General features: G+C 45.9%; 2 protein-coding genes across 4 annotated transcripts in view; both read right to left on the bottom strand.

Annotated features, from left to right (window-relative positions):
* The window catches only part of pacs2 (phosphofurin acidic cluster sorting protein 2), a 44,172-nt gene extending 38,987 nt beyond the window's left edge, over positions 1-5,185 (bottom strand). For 2 of the 3 annotated variants that reach the window (XM_076974459.1, XM_076974460.1), the window contains exon 1: positions 4,664-5,185. In XM_076974459.1, the coding sequence (XP_076830574.1) occupies positions 4,664-4,782 (119 nt within the window). In that variant the 5' untranslated portion in view covers positions 4,783-5,185. The remainder of the gene's footprint in view (positions 1-4,663) is intronic. The other variant, XM_076974461.1, reaches the window with a different exon arrangement.
* A 1,361-nt stretch (positions 5,186-6,546) lies between these two features.
* Positions 6,547-12,489, bottom strand: srsf5a (serine and arginine rich splicing factor 5a). The gene is made up of 8 exons (XM_076974465.1): positions 12,331-12,489; positions 11,437-11,580; positions 10,711-10,781; positions 10,503-10,616; positions 10,332-10,401; positions 8,174-8,247; positions 7,965-8,072; positions 6,547-7,418 (listed from the first exon to the last, which is right to left on the bottom strand). The coding sequence occupies exons 2-8, from the start codon at positions 11,560-11,562 to the stop codon at positions 7,148-7,150; spliced, it is 834 nt and encodes a 277-aa protein (XP_076830580.1). The 5' UTR covers positions 11,563-11,580; positions 12,331-12,489; the 3' UTR covers positions 6,547-7,147.
* Between the last annotated feature and the right edge of the window lie 485 nt (positions 12,490-12,974).

Genomic DNA, 12,974 nt, shown 5'->3' with positions numbered 1-12,974 from the left:
TCATCACCTCATCATCTCACCACCTTACCCTCTCATCACCTCATCATCTCACTACCTTCCCCTCTCACCACCTCACCCTCTCATCACATCATCTCACCACCTTACCCTCTCATCACCTCACCCTCTCATCACCTCAACATCTCACCACCTCAACATCTCATCACCTCATCATCTCACCACCTTACCCTCTCATTACCTCACCCTCTCATCACCTCAACATCTCATCACCTCATCATCTCACCACCTCACCCTCTCATCACCTCAACATCTCATCACCTCATCATCTCACTACCTTACCCTCTCATCACCTCACCCTCTCATCACCTCAACATCTCATCACCTCACCCTCTCACCACCTCAACATCTCATCACCTCATCATCTCACTACCTTACCCTCTCATCACCTCAACATCTCACCACCTCACCCTCTCATCACCTCAACATCTCATCACCTCATCATCTCACTACCTTACCCTCTCATCACCTCAACATCTCACCACCTCACCCTCTCATCACCTCAACATCTCATCACCTCATCATCTCACTACCTTACCCTCTCATCACCTCAACATCTCATCACCTCATCATCTCACTACCTTACCCTCTCATCACCTCATCATCTCACCACCTTTCCCTCTCATTACCTCACCCTCTCACCACCTCAGCCTTTCACCACCTCTCTCAATGTCACCATCTAACCCTCTCACCACCTCACTCTCACATCATCTGACCATCTCACTACCTCACTCTCTCATATAATATACATATCAACCTGGTCTCATGAGTTATATGTATCTCTGACCACTTTTTGGCAGGGCTATAAATATGTACTGTCAGGTACATTTTGCCACAGTTTTGAGAAACAAATGCCTACAGGGGTTGTTAAAGATAAGCTTATAATTTAATTAAACAATCAGATCATTTTACCATTGAAATTTACTGTTGATGATATGATGATTCTTTAGCGCGGTTTCACACATTTGGTAGACAAAGCAGATTGCATACTTGATGGTGACCAACCAGACATTCCCATAACCTAGAAAACAAGCTAGTTAGCGAAAGACTGAGTTATGCTAATGTCACATTCAATGAGCCATCCATTAGGGATTGTGAAAATATCACCTATATAAAATAAGTCATAAAAATGGGAAAGGTACAAGACTGTACTAGGGGTTATAAAAATATCATGGAACCTATAGCTATGTTTCTAGTTTAACAGCCAAGCCATTTATTACCCATGTGCTTCATAGACACACCCACAAAGACGACTTCAACCAATCATTCTCCAATGCAGACACACCCATCAAGTTTAGTCCAAAGCAAACAAACAAATAACATGGAGCCCTTCACCATCTCAAGTGTTGTCCATGAGCTCCTCTGTGACACCTAATCCTGTCACCTAAAATACTAATCTAGCAATTCATAATAAAACACCTCTAATCTGAATCTAACCCACCAACCATAATTAAAAAAAACTTCAAACTTCATAACCTGCAGCAATAAAACACTCTTAATCCTGTCATAAAACACCTAATCTAGCCATAATAAATCACTGCTACTAAAACCATAATACAACACTGCTGATTCAGACATAAACAACTCTCCTAATGTAGCCATAACACTCCTGCTGTAGCTAATCAAGGTCTCCAGGACCATAGAAAATTAGAGGCAGGTGTGTATGTGAGCATTAAACACACACATGAACAGGAAGCTGCCCCCTGCAGGACAATGTGGGTGTGCTTGCAGGGGTTTGTGGGTGGAGGGAGGAGGTGTAGGGGGTTATAAGTGCGAGGGTATGATTGCGGGGTGTGCATAGAGATATGGATGCAGGGTGGGGGTGTAGGGACATGTGGGTTTTGGGGGGGTATGAGTAGAGGGGTTTGTGGGTGTGACGGTGTGATTGAAGGTGTGGGAACCGTTGCAGTGTGGAGGGGTATAGGGGGATGTGGGTTTCAGGGTATGGTTGCAGGGTGTGTGTTGGGGTATGGGTTTGTGTGTTGGGGTATTGGAGTAAAGGTACACGAGAGCCGTGTGGGTGCAGAGGAGTGTGACTGTTGGAGAATGGGGTATAGGAAAGTGTGGCAGTAGAGAGTGTAGTGTGTAGTGTATAGTGTGAGTAGCACATGACTGTAGGAGCGTGTTGGTATAGTGGGGTGAGTATAAGGGCTAAGGGGTCAAGGGCTTAGGTGTAGGATATGAGTGTAATATACTTTGAGTGTTACAGGATATGAATATAAGAAGGTTTGAGTATGGGAGGGTGTAGCTGTGGGTGGAGCTGAACTCAGATGCAGTGTGCACCACCCTGGACTCAGCACCATCAGCAGAACCACGCCTGCAGATGCCTTGACACTGAAACAGGACACGGTTCTCTCTTGGGCAACATTCGGCCCATGCCTGGACAGGAACTAGCTCCCGGATTCAGTTTCACTGTCAAAGGAAATCGCCTGCTGAATTTTATTACTCAAGGGAGTGGATTAATACAGTCCACAGAATAAAACATTTGATAAGAGTTATAATTACTATTTTTGCTTATAAACACATGCCCACTCAAGAGTGAGACAGGACATGAGAGGCTGTGTTTCTTAGCAGCTGCACAAGGCAGTGCCCTGTTGTATTATCCCTGACATCCATGTGCAGTGTGTCCCTCGAGACACGTTCGCTAGGCTGTGAGTTCTCTGGGATTCAGGAAGATCACAGCTTTTATTGCCACAGGCCAATATGTTTCTATGACTACAAAAGGAAGCTACACACGATAATGTGGGCGGAGAGGTGCCACGGGCGGAGAGGTGCTGCGGGTGGACACCATGATGATACCGTCGAAGGCCACGGTTTTGGTTCTATACATAAATACGTTATTAACTTCATTGCTTGTCCTTTAGTGTCTGTCTCCTGTGACTGAGATTAGGCACAAGCACTTTATCCTGTGCACCAAGGCCTCTCTTAATCTCTGTGTAATAATAAGGTCGTTATAATAATATCATCATTTTTTTTCTGAATATTTCATTTCAGGAGGACCCCATGTAGTGTGTGAGTGTACACTGTCTGAGCAAACTCCTGCACCTGGAGGTCAGCCAACATCTGCCGTCCTGGTTAGACTGCAGTCTCACCCGTCTGACTCTACGACACTCCTGAAGAGCGTTAACAGCTGCTTCAGAAGGCTTAGATTATGGTTGGAGTTACACACTGCAGGGTGGAGCACCTCCAGAAGGAGCAGGGTACCCCCCCCCCCCCCCCCCAAACAGACATTAGCCTACATTTAAAGACTGTGCTTCACACACAGACACACACACACACACACACGCTAAGCAAGACAAAGGCCCGGAGCCTGAGGGAGTGACAGAGTCTCCATGGTACGTTGGTTAATATTTCATTCTAATCAAGAATTCATAAGCCATATTGGGCAAATCTCCCCATATTTCCTGCACTTTGATTTACGAGTGTTTAAAATACACTTCTCCTCCGTCTCTGTCTGCCCAGTTCGAACAGAAATGAGACAGTGACTTCAGTGTAAGAGGTGAGAACCTGCTCGGGTCATCGGGCCGTGCTGCATGTGTTCAGTTCCGTATACACGTTCTGTTCTGTGTACTCGTGTGTATTTGGGATTCTGAGCTACTGCATTATGAGATGACAGCCAGGGGTTCATTTAGCTACATAAATTGGGGTGAAGCATAGTGGCCCTTGTGTAAAAACACACCTGATGTTCCCTCTGCTCTTCTGTATCTGTGTTTGTTGTTTATGAGCAATCAAAGGGATCAACACTCGTATCAAGGTATCAAGTGTCAAAGTGAGGACCCTTACCTCGCATCTGTCCCTCCTGTACGGGGTTTATTATTCATTATGATAGGAGAGGTAGAGCTCCCCAAACTCATCGTCCCTGCTGAGGATTTGATATATGACCCAGGCTATGAGATAATGCGGTAATGTTCCCTAGTCTGATTCTTTCTATTCCTGTAATGCCTGGAAAAAAAACTGTACTCTTTTTACCCTTCTCAGAAAAAAGCCCCACTCCTATTCACGAAATCACAAGGATGTATCTGAGGACAAAGAGCATAAATCCGCCCTAACACAGTTAAAGATTGGCTGCTATTATAATGCTACTATGCCAGCGTGTTGTATTCAGTGTGTTTGTTTTGCAGAGAATGAGAGAGTCGGAGTGATTATGACACAGCACCCCTGTTAGAGTCAGGTGTCTGAGTGCCACTGTTCTGCACGGATGTTTCTGCACGCGGACGCTCCTCGCTGCGCTCGAGACCTGCTCCAAAACAAGTCGCGCGTGCCGTTTATGTGGCACGGCCCCTATTTCAAAGTGAAACACGCGCACAGCAAGACAAGTACGTTAACGAAGACGGTGTGCGGATAGTGTGTGTGCCCTCGGTGCCCGTGAGCGTATGCTAGACGTCAGAAACACTTTGGCGAGCGTGCCCGGATGAACCAGACACCTTTAAACCTTTAAACAAGTGCGAAATGCAGACGTGGGTCATTTACAGAGCTACTGGTTACGTTCGGCATTCAGGTTTGTGGTTCCGTCCCGTCCATTACAACAATAATAGGGCTCGGACGGACTAAAAGTCTAATCGAGAGACAAACATGCCCACAGGCACACGTCATCTGCCCTGGTTGGCATGTGCGGGAGCCGTGCAGGGTGGCAGCACCTCTAACTTACCTCGGGATGCAGTTAGGAGAGGAACCATCTATCTCCCAGGTGGCGAAGAGGTTCATGGGCACAGGTCTGTTGAGTGCCCCGCTCCCGGGAAAGCTCAGGCGGCCACTTCTCTCCGCCATGCTCCCTGGTGTTGTCTGGTCCACCTCCACCCGACAAAAGCCAAAGTTCTCCCTCACAAACGTGCTGGAGTTGAATTCGTCCTTTATGATAACGGCGTGTATCCACAGAGTCGCAGAAGCGGGTTAACGCTCGCGCGCTGTGCACCGACCGCGTGCGGTATGCGCGTGCAGGTTCATGTCGTCCACGGACTCCCCGTGACAGAATCGTCTCACCGTTCACCGAGCGATCGCGGCACGAACTGCAGTACCACTCGCTCACCGCCGCCCGCAGGAAGTCACGTGACCAGCATTATCCCGTCGACCGGCACCCCCGCGCGCCCGCTCACCGGTGTGGGGGTCAGTACCGTGTGTCCTACTGCTGACGGACGCATCCCGGGACACTGCGGGTTTAAATGCGTACTAACAGACGTCTACTCTTGGGACGAGAGCTGAACATTCTGTAAATTCACGTAAATGAGATTTTTCCTGTTTTTGGTTTACTCGTAAGTAGAACACTCAAAACGACTGAGGTGTCACGTCCGTTTCACTCTCTATGTGTGTGTGTGGGGTTAAACTTTGTTCCTTCACACTACACGAAGCATGACCGACAGTCACCAACAACAAGCATGTTTTATGTGGGTCCAGAACACAGACGTTGTCGGGGAAAGTGAAAATAATGCAGAGAACACTAACAAACCATAAGAGTACTTACAGAAGAGTAGTAACAGAACAGAACTGATATAGGCTAACGGAGAACAAACAGGACATAATAGTACTAACAGAAGAGTACAGAACAAAAGTGTGCTAAATGAACAGAATATTGTTAAACCAATACTAATAGAAGATAATAGTGCTAATAGAAGAGAACAGAAGAATACTAATAGAAGAGCACTAACAACTGACACGTGCTAACAGAAGAGTACTAAGAACAGAAAAGTGTTAAATGAACAGAATACTGCTATCAAGAGTACTTAAAGAAGAGAATAGTGCTAACAGAACAGAAGAGTTTTCATTAAGTGCCTTCTGAAGTGAGGATGGCTGTCCGGGGGGAGAGAGGAGAGAGAAATGCTCACAGTACACACTGGTGCTCACCATCACGCCAGGACACTGTTTCCTTCGTGTTGGGGGTGTCATTTTGCACCCTGTCTGTGCAGAACAGGAGAGGTGGATGTCCTTGGACATCCCAGTGTGCAGCGTTTCTACGGCCCTATCCGCAGAGCTCTTCCATCTCGGTCCTCATGGCAACAAGGTTGGCTCTTTATATGCAGGTTACTCAGCCTCATAATTTTACACAAACACGTACAGAGCAGATCAGTACCATTCAGAACAGATCAGTAACACAGACCAAATCAGTAAGACGGAGCAGATCTGTGTGTCTGCTAGTTATTTTGGGCGTTTCCACCAGCCATCACAGCAGCTGTGTGTGCATGGGGAAACATGCATGGAAATTCATTCAAAACGAACCATCAGAGCAAGCATCAACATGGGGACCAAGGATCATATATTTAGTTCTCTTGAACCTTTACCAGACATGTAATTCTGTCCAAACAGAACTGTAATATTCAACCAACACATGCAGACTAAACATGCAGACCCTTCCCTTTCCAGTCACGGCTTCAGCAGGTCTTGGTGTGACAGTGCTACAACACCACCTAGTGGTAGAGAGTTGTACCAAAAGCCACACCCTGCAGGCTACAAAAAAGTTTATCCTGCTCACCAATTATTAAAAAGGTATAAACCAGAGGCATTTAGGACACACTTTTGATAGAAAAGCAAATCACAGAATTTATGGATTTATAGTTTATTTGTATAACAACCCAGTATTCACAGTTATAGAACCTGTAGAACACCCCTAAAAACTCAAGACGTCACATGAAGTTGACACAGTAGCTCCAAACTAAAGCAAAGTCTACATGTAATGTACATTATACCCAACACACACCTGCTACCTACAGCTGAGCACAAGTGTGCACGCGCGCACACACGCATGCACCTTTCTGCACAAACCGGAGAGCTTTGTGGGACGTGCTGAGGTACTTCACTACTACACAGACATGAAAATCAAAGCTGAGTCATGCACGTTTACTGGGGTGTTAAAAGGACAAACACTAAATGAGCAAAACGTAACAAATGATGGACTGGTTAAACAAACTCAGAATTAAGAGAGGAAGATCAACTTTCCATAAACATACTTACATAAATGTTCAAAAACAGATACACAAGTGTGATTTTTGTCATTTTTACATTTGCACACATACTTTGCCCCACACACACCCTATCCACAACATACACACACGCGCGCACACACACAGACACATCCCTTACACACACGCACATCCCTCACGCACACGCACACACATCCCTCACACACACCTCACAAACAGTCTCAGTGCTGGCTCTCTGTGGATGCCGAGCGGGAACGAGACTGCTTCTTGGGAACGGAGGGCGATGGTGAGCGAGATCGGGAGGGGGACTGGGCTTCCGAGCGTCCGGCCGACGGCTTCTTCTCGGGCGAGCGGCTGGCGGACCGTGAGCGGCTCCTGGATCGCTTGCTGTCGCGCTCCCTGTGAGGGCTGCGGCTACGGCTGCGGCTGGCCGACTTGGAGCGGGACCGAGAGCGGGAGCGGGAGGAGCTGCGGGAACGACTCCTGCTGTGGCTGCAAACCGACAATTCAGATTAGCGATCAGGACGCAAGACACGTGGCTACGAGCAAGACGCGAGCTGAACACGGAAACTGGCGTCGCACGTTAGGACCAGCTTATCCTGCTCACAGAACATTAACAAAGAGCCTTTTGATCACACAGGCACCGATGTATCAGGAGTAGAACGGGAAAAACCTGCTCGGAAGAGAAAGTGTGTGCCTCCAGAACAGACAAGAGAAGGTGTACATGTGCCTACTGGCACCAGTGCAGCACTGTGGTGGGGGTTCATGCTCAGAGGACTAGCATGAGGGATTCATTGCACTTAAGTGTTTATGTAGCTGCATTTATGTCCTTTTTTTAATATCTGATGTTTTTTGGTGATATTAACAAGTCTGCTCAAGAAGCAGCAATGCAGGACTTATTTAGAATCAATAGTTCTCCCTCCGTGTCCATCTCTCTCTGTCGTTCCTCCTCAATGGCTGTCTGAGCTTTTCTTGCCTAGCAGGTTGGAGGGATGGGGTGTGCACATGTGTGTGTGTGTGTGTGAGAATGCTACACACCTTCTCTTCCGGTCCTCGAACAGCTTTAGCTTGCGTCCGTTCAGGTCTGTACCATCCAGCTTCTCAATGGCGTTTTTCATATCACTGCGAGAGGCAAACTCAACCACCCTAAACACACACACACACACACACACACACACACACACACTTGAGCAGTCTGAATCGCTGAGCACCTCTCACGGCCTGTAGGCGTGGCAGGAGCACCTTACCCCTCGTTCTTGTTGGTTCTGTGGGCATCCACAAACGTCACATCCCCCACCTTCCTCATCAAGTCTTTCAAGTCCTACAGGAGAGCAGGTGGACACTCAGTGATGGACACCACCTCCCGACCACACACACACCCACACACCAACACGCACTCCACCGACACAGTGTACACACACAGCCTTTATAGAAACACACTGCTTCCCGCAGCCGACCCTGACTGACCCTGAGAGGCCTGCGTGCACTCGTGGTGCAGTGTGCCGTTGGAACAGCTCCTTCACGAGCACCTTGATCAAGTGCCCGTTAATCATAGCTCACCCACCCAGCGAGATGTTAATCTCAGAGTGGGTACCAGCCATTGTTTGCATTCGGAGTGTAATGATGGAGGTTATGCTTGAACTTAAGATTTGTAACAAGGGTTTAATGTAAATAAGGCTCAAAAGGGCCTTTCATTTTAGGAGATAAATTCACATCCAGGGTTGGGGCAAATACTGGACCTAACTTCAGCAACTAGGTAGTTAAAATTTATTTATAATACATTTTGAAAAGGCACATGTGAAAACCTCCCTAACTCCAATGCTAATTACAGTTGCCTTGTTAGTGTTACAGGTCTATTAAGTCTTACTAATATTACTAATGTTACCCTTACTATTACTACTATGAAGTTTCCTTGCTGCAAGGTTACAGGTTGGACCTTCTGCAACACAAATTAAATGTTAACCATTTGACCAAAATGGCCAACTATTACACTGTTATTATAGTATTAATACGATACGACTAATAATGTTAACTATAATACTTATAACAATACCATTACTATTGATCTTTCCCAATTATTTTCCTCCTAGATTCAGCATCTACTTAAATACTTTCTAACTTGGTTAGAGGCACATCAGCATTTTAGTTACAGCTACTATCCAAATCTCCCTGCCTAGTTTAGATAGTCATATGGTGTCCAATACGACTCTTTCATTCACCGTGTAAGACATGGCTGACATGCATGCACTCGGTCCCGTGTCAAACTCCTGAATTCCATTTCAGTGCCAATAACCGTTTATAATATTGTTTAAAGATTCTAAGCTTTTTTATATCAGATATTCTGAAATTTAATTGCCAAAAAAAAATAATTTATTTAATAGTGCCTTTTCAAAACGTAAAGTGGTCTGAAAACAGTTTTGTACTTCTGTCCTCACTGTAGTTACAACCCAACCCTACGGACATTATTACTGACTGGCGTGAATGTGTTTTGATGGCCTTAAATGCATTTCCATCACGCACTACTAAAACAATGAGCTCACCCATTAGATTGATATTAGCCTAAATGCCTGTGTGGTTTAGCTTTGGAGTTTTTCTCCAGAACGAGTCATTTACCCACCCCTCCCCCAATAACACTGCACCTACAGTAATGTTTCTATGGTAGGCCCCCAACCCCTCCATCCATGTAATCTATCGGTGTGTTGAGCTACTTACCGTTCCAAACCACAGAAGCCATTAGCAAAGCCACGTGTCCAAATAGCAAACGGAACCAATGCAGTTTAAACGCCCTCCGGCCTCCACGCGCACGGACCCACCAGAGACAGCGAGAGGAGCGTGCGGCCCTCCCCCGCTTCTGCACCAGCAGAACATGACCCAACCGGGGGGGCGGCGAGGGCCGGCTTTGAGACCACAGACCCTCCAGAGTGGCTACCCATGTCCTCTAAGGCTATCCTGCGCTACAGCTCTTTCGCCCGCTACGGGGCCCAGCCAAGAATTAGACCAGCCGCAACTGCGTGTAGGGAGAGGCACCACATGGACACTATTCAGAACACAACCAGAAGAGGGCGCTATGCACCTCGGGGGCTGTGCATGCAACTCCAATTAAAGAATAGCAGAGCACAGCTGTTAAAGAAAAGGTTTGGGGGGAAAAAAATGTTTCTCAGTTAATGACCTTTCAGCATTTGGAAAATCATCATAAATTAAGTTCAATTAAGGCAAAGATATAGGAGTCTATTAATTATTAATATATAAAATGATTACTAGTTACAAAGAGTTGCGATGAAACATTCCAATTTCACCTTCTTATTGTAGTGGAATGAGAATGTACATAAAAAAAATTGTGTTTGGGGGGGAAAAAATGTAAAAAGGCTGAAAGGGGACTCAACACCATGTGTCTGCATGTTATACCTGCCAACTGATCCGGGACGACAGATTCTCCACGATAATTCTGTGCTCCGTCCGAACGGGAGGCCCATACCTGAGACGGAGAGATGGCAGTGATTGTATGGGACAAACTGTACTGGGACGTGTCCTTTCTAGCAAACCCATTCTATTGCTTCCTTAGTGGGGTGTCCTCACCTGGAACCTCCACTGCGGGACTGACGGTAGCCTCCAAACCGCGGGGAGAAGCGGCCACCCATTCCGGGACCACCCCCTCTGCCCCGACGGGACCGGGCGTGTTCGATGGTCACCCTGGGTGTTGCAAAAGGCAGACATTTAAAAATTCAACCACGTGGAGTCACAGGGCAAAGGAAAAGATGCCTCCTGTCTAGGAATGCGAACACACCTCTCGCTGCACAGTTCCTTCCCGTTAAGCTCATACACCGCGTCATCCGCATCCCTGTGGTCATCGAACTCCTGCAGACACAGTCAGGTCATGTGCTTATTCTGCCATTGTAAACATCTTGGGAATGACTGGCTACGTTCGTATTTGATTACCCATTGGTTACACACCCTCACTTCACCTACCAAATGTGCGCCAATAAGACATTGCTTTTGTAAAATCATAAGCTGCCTGCCATAGGGCATCACCTTTGTAACGTAAGGCAGTAGTGATAATTCAGGGCTCTAGACCACAAGTTAGTACTACATTGTCACAAATATATATGGTCAGTGATTAGGTGTCCAACACACCTTTTGTGTAATGTTCCTGTGCAATCATTACACAAAAACAAAACTAGGGTATGCAAATTAAGACCACTGTTCATCAGTGTGTACGGAGTAATGCTACTGTTACCAAATAAAAAGTTTGGGACCAGTCATCAATTTTGAAAGCTGGCACCATCGGTGTAACCAGTGGAAAAGCCAGTCTGTAGCCTGCTCGTCAAATAATGGTATTGAAATTAATGTCTTGCAAATGCACGTGAATCATGCACACTTTAGTGACTTCGAAACCCTGTGGCTTTAAGAGCAAATGTATACTTGAAATCACGACAAATAATCTTTTTTTATCGTAGGTGAAAACCGCACAATAGGTGGAGTCCTGTAACGCGGATGGTCTTGCGTTGCTTACCACAAATCCGAAGCCGTTTTTCAGGTTGATCTCCCGGATGCGTCCGTAGCCCTTGAAGAACTTCTCCACATCTCTCTCCCGGGCGTGCGGGCTCAGCCGTCCGATGAACACACGACATCCGCTCATAGTGGAACCTTAAACAAGCTGATGGAAATATGCTTCTGGTTAAAGATCGGTCCGTCCGTGCACTACCATTAGCAAATGTTAAATCAGGTCGGCTGCTTTTCCAAGTTAAACGTTCACAAACGGGTCAAAGTCAAACGCGCGCAAAGCCGTATCAAAGAGTACGTGTTAATATTTAACCATGCCTGTTAGCTTAGCTTCAACCAACCCAATATTACCATCGGAATAGTTAGCTAGCCTGCCGACGGGCCTATTTCAGATAAATTAGGCGCAGAGCCGACGATAGCTTCTTATTTAATACAACTAGACATTTTTACGTGATTTTAGCAGGTTAGGAACCAGTCAACAACAGAATGCCATGTCATCAGAGGTAGGCCTCGAGCCTTCGCCCTAGCTACTTGGGTAGTAGCTAGTAATGTTAGCTCAATTACTTACATAGAAAGAAAAAATTTCGATTTTTTTACATATTAATCTAGTTACCTAATTACCACACCATACTTGAAATAAATTAAAAACTGTTGCTAGCAGGTTAAACAACCAGGGATCGGATTAGCTAGCTACCTTAGCTAGCCAACCTCGCAAACTCATTCAAGCCTAGCCAATTTAAATGGAGTCCGGTTCAAATTATACTACAACGGCACAAATCTCATTACAGAGGACCGTAAACCAACCTAAACTACTTTAACGTTGTAAACGTGTGTATAAAGTACGTGTAATAGTAAACTGTATTCGTATTAACGGACGGTTACAAACGGTTCCGAGTCCCCTCACCTCTGCAGCTGCTCGCAATGACAAAATGGCGTCGAATGAAAGTGGAGGCGACTCCGGGTGTTTTATGTGTTCTGGCGAGGGGACGGGCGAGTGTAGGGGGTGTACTAGTTACACCACAACCGCGCTAACGTTAACCATCAATATATACACAAAAATACAGATTTAAAACGCTGTTTTGATCATTTATGAGTAATGGGTGAAAGCAATCTAGTTACTGTGTGTGTTGTTTTCTTTTTAGTAGGCCTAGATATACGTGAGTAAAGAAAAAAACGGTTGAATCCTAGAACGACTGTATAAATATTAACGTACGTTGTTCACTGTCTTACCAGGATGTAGAAAATTTTAAACAATATTTAATGAATGTTAGCGAATTATTATACACGCATAGTCGTAAGTAGAAAGTGAACTTTGTGAACAAACTGAGTTGGCTTGCCAAACACAAAACTGGCAATGTTAACTGAAAATCAGCTCCTAGCAGAGGACGAACGGATGGATGAAAGGATTGAAGAGGAAGACGAGTGCCTTGGGGAAGAATGCAGTATGGTGACTGGGCCTAGTAGTTCAATCAGTGCAGACAATGTAGTTAGTTGTTCTGTTTTTACCACTGAAGGAGTTATAAAATCAGTTGCATCTTATTTGGTGGG

This window comes from Brachyhypopomus gauderio, chromosome 15 (assembly GCF_052324685.1).
Source record: "Brachyhypopomus gauderio isolate BG-103 chromosome 15, BGAUD_0.2, whole genome shotgun sequence".
Lineage (NCBI taxonomy): Eukaryota > Metazoa > Chordata > Actinopteri > Gymnotiformes > Hypopomidae > Brachyhypopomus > Brachyhypopomus gauderio.
This window is presented reverse-complemented; position numbering and strand designations above follow the sequence as displayed.